Source organism: Acomys minous (assembly GCF_964271855.1).
Source record: "Acomys minous genome assembly, chromosome: 5".
Taxonomy (NCBI): domain Eukaryota; kingdom Metazoa; phylum Chordata; class Mammalia; order Rodentia; family Muridae; genus Acomys; species Acomys minous.
In genome coordinates this window covers 41029682-41053724 of record NC_140494.1, presented here as the reverse complement: position 1 = coordinate 41053724, position 24043 = coordinate 41029682, and the positions used below count along the sequence as shown (strand labels likewise).

At 38.9% G+C, this 24043-nt stretch overlaps 1 protein-coding gene and 1 pseudogene across 5 annotated transcripts in view; one reads left to right on the top strand and one right to left on the bottom strand.

The window, feature by feature from the left end:
- LOC311597478 (large ribosomal subunit protein uL10-like) overlaps window positions 1–15813 on the bottom strand; it is a 51263-nt pseudogene extending 35450 nt beyond the window's left edge. Inside the window, exon 1 of the transcript in view lies at window positions 15716–15813. The product of the transcript in view is annotated as a large ribosomal subunit protein uL10-like (transcript). The remainder of the gene's footprint in view (window positions 1–15715) is intronic.
- CTNND2 (catenin delta 2) overlaps window positions 1–24043 on the top strand; it is an 836853-nt gene that overhangs the window by 277409 nt on the left and 535401 nt on the right. For all 4 annotated transcript variants that reach the window (XM_084781517.1, XM_084781518.1, XM_084781516.1 and 1 more), the window contains one exon: window positions 17193–17305. In XM_084781517.1, coding sequence (XP_084637643.1) covers window positions 17193–17305 — 113 coding nt within the window. The remainder of the gene's footprint in view (window positions 1–17192; window positions 17306–24043) is intronic.

The following is a 24043-nucleotide window of genomic DNA, read 5'->3' as shown; positions in this document are numbered from 1 at the left end:
TTTGTTTGTTTGTTTTTGAATGCCAGTGATACAGGAGTCTCAAATTAGATGAACATTCTCCATGAAGACAGCAGCGGAGTTTTAGTGACCTTCACTATCCGATGCTTGCCGCTCTTGCAGAACACCGGTCGGTCGGCAAAGTGGAGGCTGAGAGCTCTTCTCTGCACCCTCCAGTTTCTTCTGTTTTCTTTCTTTGGTTTTTGTTTTGCCTTTTTCTTCCTTTACTTATTGGCCTCCCTATTGGCAAAAAAATATATATATAGTTTGAGACTGGGTTAGAACCAGCTCTGGCATTAGCTTTACTTCATTTTCCTTTCCTTGGTTATGTCCCATGTGGGCTTTCAAACTGCATAGCCTAGCCATTTAATCCCTCTCCACCTCCCTTTCCATAACGGCAGAATTAAAAGCTCCCGTTCTATGATCCCTTATAAATGAATAGGATTTTGTTGTCTGTCCTGTGGGGCTCCCCAGTGCAAGTCTGGAAAGTATATTTTAGCTGTGGCTAAGCAAGTCACACTGGCTCAGGTGAACTGTCACCTGAGTCCCTGGTCCAGCTTCTTCACGCCCGTGATTTGGCAGCCCCCCACCCCCAGCCTTTGTTTTTGTTTTGTTTGTTGTTTTCTTTATTTATTCACTTTACATCCTAGGCATAGCCTCCCCCCTCCTCTTCTCCCAGTCCCATCTTCTCTGCCCCATCCCCTTCCTCTATTTCTCAGAAAAGGGGAGACACCCTACCTACCCACCCCAGCCCATCAAATCCTATCAGGACTGAGTTCGTCCTCTTCCTCCTAGTTTCACCGCTGGATGTTTCAGGTAGAACGTGTATTCTGTGCTCATTGACTTCTACAGAAGAAAAATGCTCCATTCTACCAAAATATACATGTCAGAAAATAGCCTAGTGTTTTAACATATAAAAAAAAAAAGCAATACTTGTAAATATAGGCTTGAACCTTTACGCCCATGCTCCGTGGGGTGGTTGTGTATTCCTTGGTCTAGGGACAGCTGCTGTTCCCAGGCTGAGTTGGCCAGCTCACATGAAACAGGGAAGATAACACTCCGATCTTCAATCCGAGGTACAAGAGACAGGCCATAGAAGGAATTTAGATATTTGTCCTCTTAAGCCTCTCTATGTTAATCACAGTCTGAATTGAGGCCTCTGCAGAGGTTTGTCATACACTTGTGTCTTCACAACATTTGCTTGTTGCTTACAGATGAGGATACAGCTGCCTGCCTTTCTTTAGCTAGCGGACCAGTAAGACAATGTTGACAGCACAGTGCACTCTGTGCCCATGCTAGAAGCCCATTCAGTTCCCGCTGACCTTTATCTGAAAATGTAGTGAACTAGGTATGTGTTCATGTATCACAGTGTTGTACTGTTGATTAATCATTATTGGTATGGAAGGGAGCGTCAGGAACCAATGAGCGGTCACTTTCTATTTAAATCTGTCATCAAAGAATCGAACCAGTGTCGTCAAAATAAACACAAGCATGTGATAGACAATATGTCTATATTTGATACAGCTGCTTTTTGAGAAGAGCACAAAATGCTAAAAGCTATGACGTAACAATGAAGATATTAAACTGTCTGTAGACCCAAAGTTGTCAACCACAAGCTGTACAGGGTAGAGATGTCCAGTCCAACAGAATGTTATGAAGAATAGCTTAACTGGATTGAGATTTCATACACAGGTACTTGTCATAGCTATGAAAACTCACATTAACACAAGTTATTCCAGTGGATTCCCAATGGGGATGGTAAGGCAACTGTTGGTACTTATGTACTCCACACTTGTCATGCTATGTCTGGAATGGTATGTGAACTGTAAGGGGTTGACAAAGTGAGAGAAACAGAATCAAAAACACAAGAAAGACAACAGATGTGGCAAGTATGGGAGGACCTGTACAAACCACGAGGAAGATGAAGTGCCCCATCTCAGGCACTGAAGATGCAGGGCTTTCCCAGTTCAGGAATGCATGCTATGAGCATACGAGTCGCCTTGCTGCTGTGGTAGATCTGGTGGCAGATGGAATGGAAGCCACAGTCAGGACCACTCATCTGAATCTGCCAAGAACGAACACCGTGACTTTGGCGATCAAGGCTGACACGTGGTGGAGTTGAGGAGCTCTTCTTGGTAACCTCCAATGAAAATGGACTACATGATCTTCTAGATGCTGTCCTCATAAAATAACCACGACACAGTAAAGGCCCCATGCCTATAGTGATAAGGACCACCTGAAGTTCACTTGTGTAGACTCTGAAAATCCCAGGCTTGAGAAATACTGAATAAAGTGTTCGCTTTGAGGACATATGGAAATAAATGCAATCTTCAGAACCTGTGTAAGAGTCACGTGCTGTGTTGCTCAGTTTAAGTCCCAAATTTGAGGAGATGAAGACAGATAGATTCCTGGGACTCACCAGCCTTCCATCCTATGTTAATCAGTAACCTATAGGTCTATGCAAGTCTATGAGTGACCCTGACTCAAAAACAAGGTAGGCAGCTCCTGAGGAATGGCACATAAGGCTGTGTTCTTTTTCTGTGTGCTCACACAGAGCCACATGTATGTACACATACATGTGAACCTACATACACTTCCACTTAAAAGTTTAAAATTATATTTATGGCATGCAACTTTATGTATGCTGAGGGTTCTGGAATGTTATTAGCTGATGCTGAAAGTGTTCTCCAGAAGATTGGTGGATGCCTTCTGGTTAAGGTGTAGAAATGATAAGAAAAGTAGATTGTTCATAGAAGAACTTAGCTATCCTGTGCATAAAACTGCCTGAGAACACATTTAATTAAATAAATATATAAATCTATATCCATATGCTAGTCCTGCTCCCTCATCTGTAAAACAAAACTAACTGTTAAAACAATGGTGGTATTTCTCCTGTCCCTGAAGATTATTTGCATCACTTGGGGAAGGAAAATGGGACATTACTTCCATGGCAGAATGCATTGTCTAAGTTTATTAAAATAGATCCTCCATGCTGAGAGAGACAGGACTGGATTATATCACTTGATTTGACTAAATACCAGTTCTGTAGTGTTTATTAGGTACACATATCTTGTTGACTATTTAATTTCCTCCTAGACTATTGCTTTCCCCACTTGATTAGCAAGGGAAAATTGTTTGGGCAAAAATTGGCCTAATAGGTATGAAACAGCTGCCAAAATCATGAGCAGCCTGCATCCCAGTCCTGCAGCCCCGTGAGCTAATGCCAGTCGGCCCTGCCCTCACTGCCAGGTAAAGCTGCAACTGATGGAAATTTTAGTGCCTGGTTCCAGGGGACAGGGAGATAATTTGGCTGTTCCTAAAAAGGTATAAACAAAATATTGGCTGAGCGTAGACAGATGCTAAGGTTGTACTTTGTACGTGAATTCATGTCCTTGAATTCACTTTAATGGAGGCTAGCTTATGGTGTGGAGTCCTGCCGCCCGTTATAACTAAGTTGTTATGAGCCGCTCATTTGCTAGAAGCTGCTGTATCATGTGCAAACCCAACTGCCTTGATGGGTCTCATGGTATTTACTATGGATTAAAGTGGAGTCTTTTATTTTTTCCTCTGTGGTCTCACATAATGATATTAGCTTGTCTGCAGTGTGACAAATTCAGTGTACCAGGAACATCTGGTAAGCTGTTCCTGATAACTGAAAATAGCCTGCAGGCTCAGTGATGCACACCCAGTAAGACATTTCTACGTACTTAGGACTGTGGAAGGACGGCGACTATGGAGGGGGACCCATCGTCACAGTTCATGTAGCTGCAATGTAAATGATTCACACTGTGGCACATTCATCAACACAGCGTTCCTACAAGTTCCTGTTTGATTGTCAAGAGGCAAATATGAGCGTGTTCCTTGTCAAACCATGCTTAATTTATTCCCAGTAGAGGAATTTCAAAACAGGGGGAAACTAATAAAGGGAAAAGAAAGTAAAACCTTCACAGCTTGAAGACAGGTTTAAATTCAGTCTTTTGATGTTGATCTGAGAATAGATCACACTGATATGTTCAAACCATAAAGCCACTGTAGTAAAGAGACTTTAAAATTGAACCCATAGTACGGTAAGAAATGAACAATACATCAGATTCTGTTGTCTCATTTAAAGATGTTAATATAAGGATGTTCCTGTTTTGACTGCTATTACCTAAGCTGGGGAAAATATACTTCATGGATGAAAGGCAAGAGATGACATGTGTATGCATATTAAATACCTTATCAAGAATGGGAAAGAGCTCTGGGTTGTCTCTTGGTTTTCCTATTATACAACTGATTCTCTGAATAATCTTAAATTGTTTACTTAAGCCTCTGATTGTCAGTTTACTCCTCTTTACACTTGTGGGACACACCTCCTATTCTAGAACTTTCACTAGGTCACAATGAGCTTGGATGCAGTAAGACTGTAGCTTGTTGTTATATAAATGACAGAACTCTTACACTATCACATAAAGTACAATTATAGTAGTGACTCATTGTCTCTAACGTTGCTCTAATGATGACCTAGGACCCTTCAGTCAGTATCAGGAATCATAGCAGGAATGAAAATGCATATAGAGATGTGCTTAGGTATGTCGTAATTACTTATGTCCCGGTGTTACGTTATATGAAGTGTGCCTGTGTTTTGATCTGAGGCGTACAGCTCAGTAGATAGACTTTGTGACCAACTTATATTCAATGGACAGATTCAATCAAAATATAATTTTCTTTCAGGAAAAACCACACCAACGTGAAATAAAGCATGCAAACAGACAAAATCACCTCAGGGCAATGAGGAAAAGAGGTTCCCAGCCTTGTGTACCACAAATGAATAAAGTATTGTCAGCAACAATAATGAGACAGAAGGAAATGGGGATGTTCCTTTGGATAAGATGACTAACGGTTCCATGTTCTAAAGCCACGTGGGATTTTACTGCGTATTTAGTTATGGAAAGCTTGGCAGTTGGCAATGATGTGTAGAGACAGGCAAACGGAAGACATAATAGTGTAACTTCGTGCATGGGCCATGTCTGCTTATACTATCAGTCCTGAGATTTCTCAGAATAGTCATTCACATTAAGTGGTTGCCAATGAAACAAGAGAACTATAAAGTTATTAAGGGGATTTTTACTAACAGTATGAAAATAGGTGAGACAGTCCAATGCTTTTTTATAATGAGGAAAAGTAGGATTCCTTTTGAATATTAAACGTTTTTGTCAAGCGGCTCATTTGGCTGACAGTCTGGACCCTACTACACTGCAGTGACATGGAACAAGTAGTTGGACTTTGAGTCACACACCCACATAGCCTCAGCATTTCTCCTTTCCGCTTGGTGACTTACACTGTTCTTACTGTCCTGAAGGATGACTTGTATGCCTGACATGCCCTTGAGTTCTTTCTTCCCTCTTCCCTGCTAAGTTATCTAAAACCTCCATTCACATTTCCCGCTTTCCACTTCCAAGTCTACCTTGTAATAAAGTAAATTTGGAATAGAGTCCAACTCTGTTGCTGGAGTTCAGCCCATCATCCAGATCTGTGCCTCACTAAATTTTCTATTCCTCTCTTCCCTGCCTGTATCCCTCAGTACCATGTAGAAGCCTTTAAGCAATATACTCTTTTCCTATTATTTATTTTTAACAGTTTTTATTTGTTCATAATATGAGTACACGCAAGATCTTTGAATGAGGACAATACAGTTTGGTTTTTTTAATAAAATACAATTCTGTAAATATTCCTGGCACTTGCCATTTATTGCCAACATGTGAAGATGAAAGAACGTACACATATCTTTGCCAGTTGTATGAAGGTGGTGTTTCTTTGACCCTTCATTAAGAAAGAGAAATTCCCCATTACCACATATGTTACAGACAAATTTTGCTTCCCAGCGATCCAATAGAACTCCTAAGAACTGTGGAGTCACCAAAAGAACATAAGATATTTCCTCCTCCTAAAATACTAAGACGTGTCCACCCTTCAACAACTACCACTAAACTTATTAAATGTTATATCGGTGAGACGATTAATTATGAAAAATGAATGATTTTGACATAGAGATGAGGTGGGATAACAGTATACAGGAAAAGTATCTCAATTTAAAACTTGAATTTTCCTAAATGTGGACTTCAGAGTTTGGACATAGGCCTTTAGGGAAGAGTAATGAGTCAGTGGAAGGGAAGCATGTCTGCGTGGTCAGTGGAAGGGAAGCGTGTCTGTGTGGTCAGTGGAGGGAATCATGCCTGCGTGGTTTTCTCATGGCCAAAGAAGATTGTCTTCACTCTGAAAACTGCTATAAACATCCTCTGCTTATCAGGCATCTGTCCATTATCAACTGACATATTCTATATTAAGTGAAAGGAAAATAATAAAGCTAAGAAAGGTTTCTACTGTCAGGCATAGACAGTTAGAGACAGAGGAAACATGTGAAGTGATTATCAGAAGGTATCATCCGTTCTTCCCAGGCTAAGACAAGAAGTGAACCTACACAGAGCAGGCGGCATTACCTGACACAGGGCTGAGATTTGTTGCCACACAACTGAAAGGCAGAGGCATTGTTCCAGACTTTGAGATCAGGAGCCACAGAGAGGAGAAAACGGGTTTTTGGAGCAGTGTGGTCAGATGAGCGCATGCGCAGTGCTTTTTAGCAAACGAGTTCTTCATTTTCACTGAGCCCACGCTTTCCTTCTGCACCCTCTAAATATCAGACGGCTACTTTTTCGCCTATTGAAAGAATGTTGGAGAATGATGCTTCTGTCTTGCCATCGCCTCTGTTGGATACTCCCAAACTTCACAGCGACCCTCTTGAAAGCTAAGGATTGCTGTTAGAAGGAGTGATTTACATTGCAGTGTGAACTTGAACACCATGGTGGTTATTCTTCCTACGTGTAGGTAACCCTGTCACATTATTTCTAGATGGGTGTGCAGGGATGGGGGGGCGGAGCAGAGGGAGAAGTTAAAGGGGAGTGTGCAATGGTGAGTATTATTTATTCCTCAGTAAAGAAATGTATAGTTCAATTATGGCTGCATGGTTCCTTGTTCAGCAGTCCACATGAAAGCCGTGTGTGGGATTAACCTTAGAGTTTTGAGACAGTGGGATTCCGAACACTTAGATTGGGTTCGACCTTCAGGCCCAGGCCCAGCTATGTTTGTGGAAACCACTTAGCATCTTTATTTCTGAGATTCTCTAACAATTAAATGCTTCTTTTGCTGGGAAAAAATGTGAAGAATGAGTAAGTAAAGTCAAATGAAATGTTTGGCCAAAGAGGATAATTCCTCATTCATTATTTACTGAGGACCTTCTGTACCAACTGAGAAGAAATATTTGAGTAAAAGCATGGTCTCCAAGACAATGGGTATAGTTTAAGAGAAAAAATAGGATGGGTTAAGCGAGTTCAGTAAACTCCAAGACTGCTTATATTCACTGCCCTTGAGGAAGCTATAGACCCAGAAATAATATGACCAATGCATATGAATAAATACTTAAAACGTTGGCTGTCGTTGTTATGTGCTATTGTAATAAGTATAGCAGGCACCTGTAGCAGATGTGTTCATCCAACTTGTTACCTGAAAAAAAAATCTCAAAATACATACTCTGGAGCCCTTTTATCTGCAAATTTATACTCTGCCATCTAAGAGATTTACAGGGCATTATAAGTTTTCTTTAAATTCCTTGGTATAGCTAAAAGTAATCAATGTAACAGTATTTCTGAAGTTTTAGTCAAGCCTAATAGAACAGTATCACCTTGAACTAGGCGGAAATATTGTCTTCCTAATTTCAAAGGGGCCTATCTCCCAGCTGAATTAAGGGACTCAGCTAACATACCTTAAATAGCTAACAAGGCTTTTTGCCCAGATAAAGAGCAAATAGATTAGAGCCTGTGAATGAGAGAAGTGTTAAAAAAAAAAAAAAAGATGCTTTGTTCCATTGCATTGAAACTGCTCTGGAAAGGTGCCTAAGAGTCTGCTTCGGAGTGCTGATTCCTGTCATCTGCTGTCTTGCTAGGTGACCCGGAATGACACCATTGGTTGTTTAAAACATTTATCTGTCAGCTTCGTAAACTTCTGTAGACAGCTCTTTGCCATAGTTTTTGACTCTCCAGTGAGGTCTACATAGCTGAGCAGCTGACATTGCTTTATTTCATTCCTTCTCAACATCATGGCATGTTTCCCCCACATTTGTTGGACACTTGGATGTAAGATTCCTATTATTACCCTGTCATTTCGCCATCCTTTCTTCGGACGTGCCTTGCAACATATCTCGGTGGGATGGAATTAACATTGCCAGAAGGTGGTGGCTATGAAGTCAACTCATTCATGTGAAATTGGAATTAGGTGTTATATAAGAAGCAAGATTACTCAGGATTATTCGTAATTCAGACCCTTGATGGGTACGAATAAGAGATACTAGGGTGCAAAATATTCTCTTTGCACTGAGATACTGAGGTAGAGAAGCTGCTATCTTGTATTGTGATCTTCTCCTGAGCAATCAGCACCCAAAGATGCTGTACATAGTAATAATGACAAAATTTCACTTGAGCCAGCATTTTGTTCCAGGATTGAAAGTGTGACACCAGGGCTGGAAAGATGGCTCAGTGGTTAAGGGCACCGCCTGCTCTTCCAAAGGACCAGGGTTCAATCCCCAGCAACCACATGACAACTCACAACTGTCTGTAACTCCAAGATCTGACACCCTAACACCAACGCACATCCATTTAAAAAAAATTAAATTAAAAAAAAAGAAAGTGTGACACCACTACAGAGACCCTAAAGCTATTGTCCTAGTACCTGAAGATAGAGACAACAGTGATGTTTAATCCTCTCATTTTATACAAAGCCAACTTGACTATGTTAATACATTGGTGCTTGTAAGAACCAGGTCTCACTGGAGACCCAGTGGCTGATACCTGGGTAAAATGGAAGAAATATTGAACCTTTGTGTGGGTGTGAGGGCATCTAAAGAAATGGACAACTTAGGTTATGGTGGAATTGGATGTTCTTAGATAGGAGTGAGAAAGAGGCCAGCCTGGAATGGGATGGAGGGGCGTATATTAGGACTATATTAGTCAGTAGACAGGCAAATCCACCATCAAACGCAGCCAACAGCAGGTGCAGAAAGGCTATGCAGCGGCAGAACACTGGTCCCCCAAAAGGTTGAATTGTTAAAATTCCTCCTGTAAAGAATACATGTCTGAAAATTGACTGCTATCTTTATTTCTCACCCACTGATTTGCTCAAAATAAAATGAAGTATGAACCCAAATTCCAGAAATATAGGACACAGGAGGAAAGCTGACCAAACCTTAAAGCATCAGACTTCAGGGGGGAAAATCCAAATCAGGAATGCGACAAACACCTTGATGAAGGAAGTGGTGCTGCTTTAACTGAGAGCACAGGGACCAGCCTCTATACATCAGAGTTTTTTTTTTTTTTAGCTCAGAGTGCTCCACAGTTAGTACAAAGGCTTTGAAAGTTTTAGGTTCCCTGTTCCTCTTAGGTGTCCTTCTTGCTCTGAAACCCTCAGTTTTTCTTTAGAAATTAATCTGAACTCTGAATAAAGGAGGTCATCTGAACCTGCATTAACCCCTCCTCCTGGGCCCAAAGGCCAAGGAAACATTTCTAAAGGAATAAAATGGATACATGCAGATGGGATGGATAAAGAAGTGTGATGCACCAAGGCTGCAAAACATCAAGTGTTAGAATAACTTTAATTTATCCCGTGAGGAAAGCAACAGTGCATTCTAACTCAATAGCTAGTGAAACCTAGATCCCTAAATTGAAAGAATTATCTCAGAGTGTCATATTCAGTGATATTGACATGGTAGATGGACAAAGTAGCAAGTTACTCATCACATTCAAGAAAATGGAGTTCCTAAGAATGAAGAAGAATGTAAATCATAAGGCAGTGTGAACAGAACTTATTGTCAAAGCGGTGTTTGAGGAAGAGGGCAGCTAAACATTTACAGCCATCTCTCATAGGATGTCACACGGTACTCACTATGCACACTCAGAATTATCTGGAGAGAACACAACTAGGGAACTCTACTCAATCTGTAGTCATCCGTTTGTATATGCAGTACACAAATATGAACCATTGGATAGCACACTAGAATATTTTCAAAGATGTGATGCCACGGTAGAGTCTACCACATATAGGAAATAACTATGAAATTAAGAAAAAGCAAGCCCCAAAATACTGGAAAGGAGAAACAATCTCATGCTCTAAATACCACATGATAATTAAGGGTAGTATTCATAATATGATATTTATCTGTTAGAAATTATAAACCCAAGAACAGCAATAAGCTAAAATTAAAGGAAGGGATGTTTGCACACAAGGAAGCGGAAGATAACATGAAAAGTGAAAAGAGAAAAGTTGAGATCAACAGCTTGGGGACAGGCACAGATTTTACTATGTGAATAATAAGGAAACTGGTTAAAAGGAAAATTCTAAAGTAAGGAGGGAAAGCATTAAAAGTATACAGTAGAACTGTGGCACTGAACTCCATGCTTCACAGAAAATTCTTCTGAATATCCACCAGAGTTCCTAACAATAGCTGTTAGATTAAAAAAAATCACCCAAACATTTGTAACATGAGGAATCCAGAGAAGATCTAACACACATCCCAGGAGAAAGTAGAAAAATGTTTTCCTTAAATCAATAAATATCTCTGCTAGTGTTCACATTCTCAGTAGCAATACTGACAAACAGATATAACAAAATCCATTTTGTCACTTGGAAAGGAAATAATTTCCCCCTAGAAATTCTCTACTTTTATACCCAGCTCTATTATTAGCTAGATGGGCATATGCTAAAATAGGGAGCTGTTCAACGTCTTAAAAGAATGCTCTTCATTCTCTCTATCTTGGAAGATATTTTGTCAAGAGAAGAAATCAAGAATAATAAAGAAGAAAAATCCACACACTAGAGTGAGACAGTCAATACTAGACTGTAGAAGCCTGGCAATCCAGTGATGCACAGATATGAAAGTATGGAGCAAGCCAGGAACTCTGGCAAAGATTTCTTCAATACCTTACATTGAGGGCTTCTTTCATCACACTGGTAGTTGGAATATTTTCAAAGAAACTATACCATGAGAAATGTATTTAAGTAAATTAGAAGAATGTTAGGTTGGATTTATAATAGTTTCACAGACAAATAAGCAAAGGAACAACAACAACAGCAAAAACATCCAACTGTGCTAAAATAAAATGTAAAACAAAATTGTAGCCATTAAAGGATCTAACAGTTTGCTAGTGGTCCTGCAGCACAGCCTTCACACTTGTTTCTGATCATGAAATATCTTCAGGGGTAAATTGCCTTATATTAAACAACCTGATTTATCCACTCAAGAAGCTATGACTTGTGACACTGGGCAATTTATTATAAACAAGCATGCTCTAATCCAACTGCTGGCAAAATTACAGTTTAGAAAGTTGTCACTTCTGCATGTTTGTTTTTCCATCTTGCAGAGACAAACATTGAATAGGTAGTGTTTATAAATGAAGTATAGGAACAGGGTTTCTATTGTTGGTCCTTTGCGTGACATGATCTCATTGTACATTATTTTCATTTTATTCATCTACTTTAACTGACAAAATTGTGTATATTTGGTTGCATAGTATATTTTGACACCCATATACCTCAGGAGATTGCTTAAATACTTCTATCATCTCATGTACTTAGCACTTTTGTGATGAGAACCTGGAAAAATCTAATCTCATCAATTATCAAAAATATAATGTTGTTATTAATGATAACCACCACAGTACACATTAGACTGCTTGCTTGAACTGGTCCCTCCTACAAAAAATGAAAATTTCTGTCCTTTGACCAGCACCAAATATATGTCATGACACACGTTCCCAGGTAACTTGTATAAGTTCAATGTTAGACTCCGCACAAAAGAGGGGTTACGTGGTACTTTCTCTTTGGGTTTGCTGTGTTTTATTTAACATAGTCTTCTGTAGGCAATTTTTACATTTTTACACAATTTCCTTCTTTTTAAAGGGTGGATAGGATCCTATGGTAGTAGATTTTTTCATTCTTATGTAACTACACACATCAGAAGGAACCTGTTTTCCTCACAGTGTAATGCTGAGAATCCTTGAGTCGTCACGGGTGTGGTTCTATGCGTCATCCTTGGATCTTTCTACTCTTTATCCTAGGGTCTGTGTCAGAATGCTTGATGATGTCTCTCGGCACTTCCAATGAGTCCTGTGCATGAAATCCTTTTCATCCTCTTGGTAGAAGGAAATCAATAAAAGCATCAATAGTCTCGCATGTTAAGTGCACATGGCACATCTTCAAACATGTTTGGGAACCCACTTCCCATATCATCTAGTGCCAAGCCTGGGTGCTGGAAGTTTGGATCTCATGTCATTTATTTCCTCCCAGCAACAATCAACACTGTAGCGTAAGCATCCATCACTTCTATCCTTGTGTCTATTTTATCTTCTCTTCACTGTTCTAATGTCTGCTCTGCTTTTAATCGTCCCAGACTAATAAAATCATCACAAACTTATTATACTATTTAACTCATGACTCAGTCAAATTTTCACTATCCTCAAGTCAGTTCTTTCCTTCCTAGCTGATGCTCCATCACACTGCTACATAAAACATTTATTGCAGGGATTAGATGACCTTTGAGTGTTCTGATTTCAGTTTCCAAACTAACTAGTGATGCCTCCTCAGGAGACTTTATATGCTTTTCACAGTTAAAAACATTTAATAAACTCCATTTAATTAAAGGAAATAAATTATTAATTTGGCTCCTCAGGACAAAGTTATAAAACTATATGATAATTCTCATAATAATCCAAATATGTTATATGAGTCGGTGATGTGCTGTTCTAAAAGCAAGACTATTTATGTTGCTTGCGTACATTTTAATAAACTAGGAGTCATATATCTGATGTTTTCACCAAGACTTGTTCTCTGTGAATCACAGAGCAACATCTATATAACTGGGCTAAAGGACTTAGGATTATTTTGTATTTCTTAAAATGTCCTTTGCTGCAGGTCATTCTCTGACCCTACCATTGCACAAGAACCTCACCAAATCCTGATGTCTTTGGCCAGTTTCCATATTACACATTTTATAATGTGATCTGTATAATTTTCTTCTCTACTGGAACTGTGGAGGCCAAGGTATTAGTAAGCAGTTTTCTAGCTCCCCTCGTCTGACTTTTATTGTTTAATCTGCTCTCACAAGTCTAGGAAAAAATCTTTGCATGTATTTCCTTGGTCTTCTTTTAGGAAAGGTTTACTTTCTTTTCATTAAGCTAGTTCAATATCATGGAGCTGTGGACAGCTGGTTTTGACTATTTTGCTATGCATTTTCCCCCGATTGATGTCCTATAAACTTTGTAGGTCTGAGGAGCTCCAACCCTCTTCTCAATTGCTTTCCCACCTTATAACCTCTGAAAAGAATCTAACGTGGGAGCCAATTCAGGGCTCACAGGTCTGTATTCCCTCCAAACACCATGCTAGCACAGCATGTGATCTTCCTCCACCACCCCCACCCTTTCAGATCCTTCCTAGGCACAGGGTCACCTCCATTTTGGGAAGATAGTGGCTTCTCTAGATGTTGATGCATTTAGGACACATTGGGGGCCCATGTGCATGGAGAAATGAACCCTCCACTGAATGGTCAGTTACACGCCACATCAGTTACAGCTCTTCCCAGCTCAGCTCTTAATCTCAGTATAAGGTTACGTCATGACAGGGTGGATATAGCCTGAGAGTTCCCACATTGAGGGAATGGCACACCATAGCTGAAATAGGCTTCCTAATAAGGAAGGCAATTTGAACCATTTTCTTGGGAAAAGGGAGGAAGTTACTATTTATGATACAGGAAGGCAGAAAATGTGGTGGAAAACAGATAGACAAATGCAACTGGGATTCCCAGGCTCATCTATGAGAAGAGTTTTCCTCGGGAGCAAGAGTCTTTTATTTCGAAGTGTGTAGAGAAGGGAAGACGTGTACAAGATTTACTGAAGAATAGAGAAAGAACCATCTAAAGACACAAGAGAAAATGGTTTCTGGTGTTTAGTCAGAGATGGACATGCATGCCAGCCTCCTTCAGTAGGCGTAGGTGTGCCCCCTGGTCATGCAATACTGAATAGAGCCCTGAAAGGCTCTTGGGGCATAATTGCAACTAGGGTAAATGCTCTGTTTTTCCAAGCAAATTTTAAAAGAAGACTTTCAAAGAATCAAATTATCTTCCAGTGACATCATAGTGACTCAGAAGAGAACTGGTAACATTTGTGGGAATATGAAGGTGTTCAGAACCCAAAAAGGAAAATGCAAGAGATTTCAGTGTCCAAAGGTCAATATGTGTGCAGAGGAACCCAGGCTGATCCATACTGACAAGAGAAGTGAATCAGCTGGACCTGACATAAGATGCTGAAACTAACAAACAGAGACATCATAATTGTGACACAAGTGTATTCCTCCATGCTAATGAAAAACCTAGCTGAATGTCCCCCCAAAAAACTATTGGGATTTTTATTTATCAGGGTCTGGGATAAAATACTCTGGACAGAACTAATGAACTATTGAACAATGCAGAAGAAAAGATTATCTAACTTGAGTACAACAGCAGAAAACAAATAAAATGAAACACAAAGAAATTTTAAATAAACAATTTGTGAATTGAGGGTCAGTTCCAAGTAACATATTGTATTCTCACTGAAGGAAAGCATGCAGTGAAGAACATTTGTAAAGATAATGATTATTTTTTTACATATGATGGATGCTAACAATTCACAAATCCAAGCAGTTCAGTGAATTCCAAGTTAGAATTTTGTCAAGTGAACATTGTCAAGATTAACATAATCAGTGAAGGAGAAAGTTATCTTGAAGGCAGAAAGAAAAAGCGCCTTGTCTATAATGCTATAAAGTTAAGGCAAATGTAGACTTTTATAAAATTTTGGTTAGAAGCTGTGTAAATAGACATTATGGAAAAATGCCTTTAAAATGAGATAGTTTTTTCTTGGCATCTGAATAAGAATTCGTCAGGAACATGTACTACATTTTGCTTGTCTGTTTGTCCATTGTGGGACATTTAGGTTGTTTCCATTTACTAGTTATGTGAATATAGAAGCAGTGAACATGGATGAGCAATTATTTGTGTAGTATGATGTTAAATTCTTTGGGCAGATGCCAAGGGTGGTATAGGTCAGCCCTAGACATAAATATAAATGAATAATACTAAATGTACTTAGCAGATTTTACACACACACACACACACACACAAACACACACACACACACATATATATATAAAACAATACTTTTTAAAAGTCAATAATTACAGAGTCAGGGTTCATGAATGGAGTTGGAAAGGAGAAAGATGAGTGGGTATGATATAAATAGAGTTCCCATGTATGAAATTCTTAAAAAGATAAAAAACTTTAAATTTAAAATAATTAGTGCAAAATAAAAGATGTATTCAAGTCTTACAGATTTTCATGTATTCTCCCTCCTAAAAATTTACTCTGTAAAAATTATTTGGGATGTTTTTTCATAAAGAAGAATGCTATGTCTATTCAGAGGGATTCAGAGTCCTGGAAATTCTTCCTATCTGCTCATAGGGCTGTTTTCAAATGAATGTGTACCGCTGTGCTGTCTTCTGACATCCATGCTTTCCCATGATTCCTGAACAATGACTGTCTCCTGTCACTCCCAACCATGATGCTCTTCCCCATCACTCCCGACATTTGTCAGTCGCTTTTTGCACTTACCTAGTGACTATCCGTGGTCGCTCCTCGCCACTGACTGTTTCCATTGCTCTCGCCCAAGATACTGTTTCCCACGGTCCTGACTGCTGAGTGCTCTCCATCCCTTGTGACAACTGCCTGTTTCCTATCACTTATGAGTGTTGCCTATCTCCTGTCAGTCATGACTACTGATTGTCTCCCATCTCTCTGACCATTCATTGTCTTCCATTGTCCCTGGCCGTTTGATTGGCATGAAGAAAGCGCACAATGGGAGCAGTTGCAAGCAAGCCGTGTGTCCTAGGTGTGCATCACTTGAACTGTGGATTAAATGGCTGCACTGTGTTGTCATGATAGTTGTGAGCAGGGAAGATTGAAAGGCAGAAATTTAAACACAAAGCATAGGTTTACATCTGGCTGGGAAGAACCCTGCGTGGTCTGAAAGTTTGTTGTTTTAAAAGCTATGCACGATACAGATGTAAGATTTGGTTTCTTGTCCTATACAGATTTAAGACACAATATTATGTAAGTCCTGGAGATGAGAAATGGGCTATTTCTGTGAGGAGGAACTTCCAAAGAAATAGATCCTTAGAGAGGAAGCCAGGTTGTAGATCTGAAATTCACCCAAGAGGAATCTTCGTGTTCAGTTTCTCCCAGAACTAGTCAGTGCCTTTCAGATACGATGAAGGAAAGACTAAACTTGACCAACATGCCCCTCTGATAATAGGAGCTGTCTCTCAGATACGATGAAGGAAAGACTAGACTTGACCAACATTGCTCCTCTGATAAGAAGAGGCTCTCTCATTGCCGAGTGTTTCATACTTTAGTCCTCCAAATAATGTCAACATTTAAACAAATTCCGCTTTGACAGGCAATATCTATTTTAATAAAACTAAAGAAACTATCACAACCTATGGTATAAAAACCTCACTTACAATTGTCTCAAGATAGCTAATAAGATAGTTGAGTGTTCTGGAAAGCAAGTCCACTAAGCTTAGAGAGGTTTTTACCTCTGTAAAAAATATACCTCTATCCTACTTTTATGTTGCAATAATGTTTTCCTTTTCTCATCCCCAAAACATAACTATACAGATAAATTAGTATCTGAAAAAGTTAAATATGAAATCATAAAATAATAACTTAGCATTTTCTTACATACATGACTTCTTATAATTTTACTTGTTAAAGAACAGGGTGAAAATGTTAACTAAGTGACAAAAGCGCTTTAGCTAGGTATCTCACTTAATTCTCACTTCCAACTTACAAAATGGGTATTTTATCCCATTTTAAAGATGATTAAACAGGTAATAAATAACTTATATCAGGGTCTTGGGACCCTGCCTAATTTCAAACCCTTGCCTTTTTCTACAGCAATGCCCTCTGTTTCTGAAAGTTGACACCTTAGAATACCTTACTTTCACTATTTGTTATCCTGTCATCTTGGTTCTAAATGTTGCGTTTCACTTAGATACTACCATTCATCTTTTTGGTGTGTTTCTTTCAGGAATTACAGTTTGAAAGGCTGACCCGAGAGCTGGAGGCTGAACGCCAGATCGTGGCCAGCCAGCTGGAGCGATGCAAGCTTGGCTCGGAGGCAGGCAGCATGAGCAGCATCAGGTACACGCTCCGTGCACCCTGGCTTTGCTCTACACTGAGCGGCCACTGGACATAGTGGGCTTTGCTTCCTTTTGAATCTAGCCCAGCAATTGGGACACTCAGTGGGATGTGGGAAAGAAATTGTTAAGTGACGGGAATTAAGATTTAAGATGTTCATAAGGTGCCCAGAACAGCCTGGTTTGTACTTGAAACTTGTCTTAACAAAATTAATACTTATCCTGAATGCAAAGTTTGCATAATTTTACATAAAAGGAGGCTTTGCTGTAGTCAAATTGTTGGGAATCAGAAGATGCCAAATCACAAATGATACAGAACTGCATGTTACGAAGATGAACACTTTGATAGAATCCAAATTGTTTGCTAATGTATAATTACTGTTAAAAATTACTCCTCCAGTAACAACTGCCTATGGAAGAATATTATTAATTCATGGCTGAAAATGGTCAATTATTTAGTGGTGTTTATTATCTTTCTCAACATTTTTATAGTCATTTGGTTACAAAATAAATTGTCCTCACTCAGACCATGTATAAGGTTTAATTTTCTATTCTAAGTCATAGTGTGTTTCTCTACCGTCTGTTTGATGCCATATTTTGGGTACTCAACATCTGCAGGAAGATTCCTTGTCTGAGGAAACATTACCACCATGGCAAATGGATTCCAGCTTCTGTCTAACTGAATGCAAGAGCAGTTTGTTTGTTAATCATTAACAGACAGAGGCAGGGAGGCTGTAGCGAGGCCATGTATTAAGGACCAACGCTTCTTCCACCCACAGGGCTCTGACTCACCTGTGGACTCCCCAGTTACATTTTTACATGCACTACTGCTTTCACTGTGCACTTGGGAGAGCCAGAACCATAGCCAGTCACGTGTGGAAATGTGACAGAGATTCTGTTCTTAGACTCTTCAGACACTTTCATTCTGTGTGTTTGGTAGTCTCTGTGTTCATCACTCCAAGGTGACAATTAAGATAGATAGCATCTCTAGGCTTCCAATATCATTCTCTTATGATGCTACATGTGACCACAGACAGGGCGTAGACAGAGGTAGAAGTGGGTGCCCCACTGGCCTTCTCCTTTCTCCCTGTTGTTTCTAGTCTATGATAATAGTACTAGTAGATGTGGTACCTGCCTTCAGGTGGAGCATCCCTCCTCCATAAAACCTCTCTGAAAAACCTCTCACGCCTTGCCAGGCAGTCTTGCCTGCAGTCTGTCTGACAGTGAGTGTTGAACATCGTGCAGCCGTGTGTGTAGCTGCTCACCAGTCTTTCTGTGGTCTCTGGAACTCATCACAGAAATGTCAAAGCATCCAAACTAACCAAAGCAGGAAGAGGAAGGAAAGGACTAGTGTGCTGCATCTGCTTTGATTTTGTACGATTGTTTAAAAGTGAATCCACAGTGAAGACAAAATTAAGTGCGTATTCCTTACCAGGAAAATGGGATGGTGGTGAGGACATCCTAAAGTGGGAGAACTATAGGACATAGGGAAATAGATGGATCCAGAGGGTCCTAGAAACCTACAAGAAGAACACTATGATGGGCAGATCTGGGCCCAGGGGTTCTGCTCGATCTATGGCACCAACCAAGGACAATATGTGCAGTCATCATCAAACCCCTAACCAGACCTAGCCAAGGGACAGAATATTCTCCACAGTTAAGTGGAGACTGGGGACTGACTTTCACACGAACTCTGGTGCCCCATATTTGGCCATGTCCCCTTGATGGGGAGGCCCGATGGCACTCGCAGGAAGGATAGCAGACTACCAAGAAGAAACTTGATACCCTAGCATCAAATTCTAGGGGAGGAGGTCCCCATCAGTCACAGTCAAAGGGAAGGGGAATGGGGTTAAAGCGGGAGGGAGGGAGGAATGGGAGGATACACGGGATGGGATAGCAATTGAGATGTAATATGAATGATTTTACTTTTCAATAAAAATATTTTTAAAAATATAAATAAATAAAATAAAATAAGTGTGTGTTCATCTCACAATGTGACTGTAGGTATCTGAGGAACTTTGGACTAAAGTTGAGCCCCTTCTACAAGGCTAGTAAGTCTGATTCCGTAGGTCTATATGTACCACTAAGTTGACATGTTTTGTTTGAATTCTGGTAATTTCTTCTCTGTCTATTTACCTGTCAGTTCACATTCTCAGTTTTGAATGACGTTGTCCCAGTTCCTGTTCTAGAGAACAATCAATTTGGAAAAGTGTAAACTACTACCCCTCCAAGCAGGATGTACACATTTCTCTAAGCAAGAAAACGTGTTTGTTGACTTGATGCCACAAGTCACTTTTGCAGTAATCATTTCTAAAGCATTTTAGATTATATGTTTTACTTCTATAAGAAAATGCAAGAACTGTAGACATATTGTGAAGTTGTTTTTCTGAACTGGCACTTGAAAAATAAGTTTCTCTTTATTTTTTAGGGTAACTTTTGGAGCAAAAGTACACATCACAAAGATTCCTAACTTAATGCTTTTCAATGAATATGTCTCTTTTATAGCATCTCTTTTTTTTAGTTCCCTGTCCTTATATACATTGTATTTCAATCCTAAAATTATTTGTTTAAGAGTTCCTATTTTTTTTTTTTTGGTTAGTTCTACCTAAGTTAGGAGGAATATTCCGGAATGATTCTGGGTCCAGTGCATCAAAAATTCTGCTTATGCTTCCAGCCACCTCTTTCTTGTCCAGAAACTGTAAGGGCAGCACATGTTCATCTAATCCCTGTTTTCCCCACTATCAGTGCTCTCTCGTGTGGGCTAGAGTCTAAGGCTACTCCGTAGAGCCACCCAGAATCATCTCTGTACAGTAGCAAACATAAAGTAGATTAAAGTTGCTTCCTTCTTCTCAATAATACTGAGTCGGGTGGACCTTCTCACACAGTAAGTAGGTGTCTATCCATCCTCTTGTCTCCTCTGGTCCATAGATACTTCCTCCAAGGCTGACCTTTAGTGTACATACACGCAGTGGCCACAACTAGTAACCATTCCATTGGTGATGATTGTGCAGATAGTTTAAAGATATACAGAACTCTTGCTACAGTTCTGCTGTGTGACTGTTGTTTTGACAGTACCATCAGCCTTACACATATAAACATTTCCATCCCACGAAGTATAGACTGTATCTTATGCCAACCTTTCCTTAGATTATGTATTTGTATGTAATGTCACCACTCACAGCATACGGCATTTCAGTCAACAGTGAGCCACATTCATGACAGCAGTGCCATAGGATTATATATCCTTGTTATGTTATTGTCTCAGTTTGTGAAAGTACATGTAGTGCTGTTTTTACAATGATAAAGCTCTATGCACTTCTTAGAGTGTATATACCTGTGGCTAACAAAGGACTATACACACTTGTCCTGAGTATATTAATGTAGAAGTAAATAAACTATTATACATGTAGTATTTAATCATAATATATGAAAAATACCTGACATTTTCAAATAAGAACATGTATTCTCACTGTTCATTTCAATTAGATTTTGTGAAAATGTTTGCTAAGATAATTACATGAAGGTTAGGTCTAGTTGGATTATTAAATGCAGACTTGTATAAGTTCTAGGCTTATAAAATTTCCTAGTCTGAAGATGATAATAGCTTAAAAATTATAATAATAGTAATAATTTAAAAATGATTAAAGATAGCACTTGCTGAGCAATTCCATAGGGCAGACGTAACACCATATGGTTCACACAAATCATGCAATGTACCCTAATTATCCTATGAGTTAAGCTTTGATTTTTCATTTTGTAGATAAAGACATTGAAAACATTATCTCAGATACAAAATGTGTATACTGATTATTGAACCCTGCTATCTTTATCCCCCAAATACAAATGCTATGACACAGTATCTTCCGGTGTCTTGAGCCATTTTGTGAAGAACTCTATCCATTCTGCCCATTTTCATTTCCAGAGCACAAACACGCTTTAACTGACTTTCTGCATTTCTCTATCCATCTGCCAAAATGACGATGATTATCTTTAGATTACTCATCTGAATATATTTCTGGGATTTATTCTTCTACAAGTGAGATTAAGATGTGGCTAATGTAATTATTTTTAAATATATAGAGAGACCATTCAGTATTCTCCTGTGATGTTCTCGTACTTTCATAAACTCTCCATGATCATTTAATAATCTACTAAGATTTATGTTTATAAAACTAGTTACTATGTGATATACATTGTTTTACAATTGATAAATAATCTTTCCTAAGAATTTTGTGTAGGTTATTGTAAAGTTTAGCAACTTAACCCTCACAGTTACTGGACAGATTCATGTGAATAATGTATCTAAACCTTTCTACAAGTTTTGAAGCCAAGCTTCTTTCCAAAATGTCATTTAAAAATCTATTATGTATTCTACATCTAAAAATAATCAATTCACAAAATCTTATTCACAGATATTTTATCATAAACAGATGGTAGGGGGTAACTATAATGAATTTTGAAATTTAACATTTTCATTGGGAGGGAATTGAAATCTGTAAACGTTTAATTAGCCTAGAGGATGTGTGTGTGTGTGTGTGTGTGTGTGTGTGTGTGTGTGTGTTTCTATCTTTGTAACATTTTCCCCCAGACATGTGAAATGATGAGTTTTTCGTTGCATAAATTATATTTAAATTTCACCATTGTTGGCTGCGGATGTGACTCAGTGGCAGCAGCACTTGCCTAGCCTGCATGAGACCCTCAATTCAATACCCAGAACCCAGTACAAACAAACTGAGCTCAGGACCACTGTACTTCTAGGTATTGACTGGTTTTGCCTGGAAATATATTTTCAATGTCTTTGAATTTCAGTTTCCTAGATGCAGAAGTGTGACAGTGCTTTTCTTCATTTTTACAGTAATAAAAGGAAGAACACACCTAAGTAAGGACCCTCATGGGTTATCACTAGGAAATCATGTATGATTTTTCTCTCTCAACAAATGTACAGACAACCCTTTAATTTCACTCTCTTGCTTAATTATTAAGGACCACAGATTATACAAACCAAACTTCCTTTCATCCTGAACAGAGTTATGTGTCAGGTAATACAGTATTTGTGTTCACAATCTAGACTAAACACTCAGAAAATGACAAGGCAATAGAAGAAAACTCACACGGGGCATCTTACAAAGAACCAATTTCGTTTCGTTGATTTTTTTTTTAATAATTATTCTTGTTACATCTCAATGGTTATCCCATCCCTTGTATCCTCCCATCGTTTCATTCATTCTATGGGGTTTTTTTCTTTCTTTCTTTTTTCTATTTCACTGATGTCAGCATAGAGTTTTGTAAGTTCTTCCTCCTGACTCTCTTTGGGTTTTATTTCTTCTTACTTTTTTTTAAGCTTGCAAGTGTATGATTGTCATTCACATGAGATCTCTCCAGGTATTACTTTCAGTTTTTATTTTTATTTAGGCACTTAAAGCTGTGAACTTTTCCATGAACTCCCTTTACTGGGTCCCACAGATTTTGTTATATTGTGTTTTCATTTGGTCTTGGCTTTTGTCTTGACCCAACTTTCATTTGGTAAAGTGACTTAGGTTCCATGAGTTTGCGTATTTTCTACCATGTCTGTGCTAGTTGATACTTAGCTTTTATTCATGGAGGTAAGATAAGATACAAGGTATTATTTCAGTTTTCTTATATCTGTTGAGGCTTGCTTTGTTTCCAAAGACGTGGTTAATTTGGAAGAAAGTACTGTGGGCTTCTGAGGAAAAAAAATGTATTTCTTAGTATTTCTATGGAATTATTTGTAGATGTCTAGTAGGTCCATTTGAATTAAAATATCACTTAACTCCGGATTTTCTGCTTATTATTTTGTTGGATGAACTGTCTTTGGATGACACTGGAGTATTGAAGTCACCCACACATGGTGTGTGGTCCAATATGTGTTTTGGGCTGTAGTATTATTTCTTTTATGAACTTGGGAACACTTGTGTTTTGTGCATAAATATAATAGTTCTTTTAATGAGAATATAGTGTCCTTGCACATCTTTTCTGATTAGTTTTGGTTTGAACTCCCATTTGTAGGATAGTTAGATAGCTACTCCTGCTTGCTTCTTGGGCCCATTTGCTTGGGATGCCTTTTTTTATCCTTCTACCATAAGGTAATGCCTCTCAGTGATGGTGAAGTGTGTTTCCTGGATGCAGCAGAAGGAAGATTCCTGTTTTCTAATCCAATCTGTTTCTTCTTATTGGAGAATTGATCACATTAATATTGAGAGTTATTATTGAGCCATAATTATTAATTCTTGTTATTTTATTGTTATGCTGTGTTGTTATTGGTTTTTGTTTGCTTGTTTACACTTTTTCTGGGTAAACATCTGTGAGTATTACTCCTCACATCCTCTTGGGTATAGTTAACCTTCTCTTTAGGCTCAAGTTGTTATGCCATGGGTGCCAGATATTGATTTGTATTTAGGATCAATGCGTGTTCCCTCAGCTGTACATCACAAAACAACTGCTCCTGCATTTGTTTCAGCTTTCCCTCTCAAAGTCTTCGTCTCATTCACGCTGCCTATTGCAGTCAGCAAGTGAATAGTTTTCTTTTTTTTTTTTTTTTTTTTTTTTTTTTGCATATGTGAGTCTGTGGGCACACTCCTGCACAGGGGCACATGTGCATGGAGATGCTGGAGTTCCATGCTGCTGTCTTTCTCCGTTGTGTTTCCTCTGATTTCTGAGACATTATCTCTCACTGAATCTGAAGGTCATACATTAGGCTAGAGAGGCTGGTAACCAAGCCTTG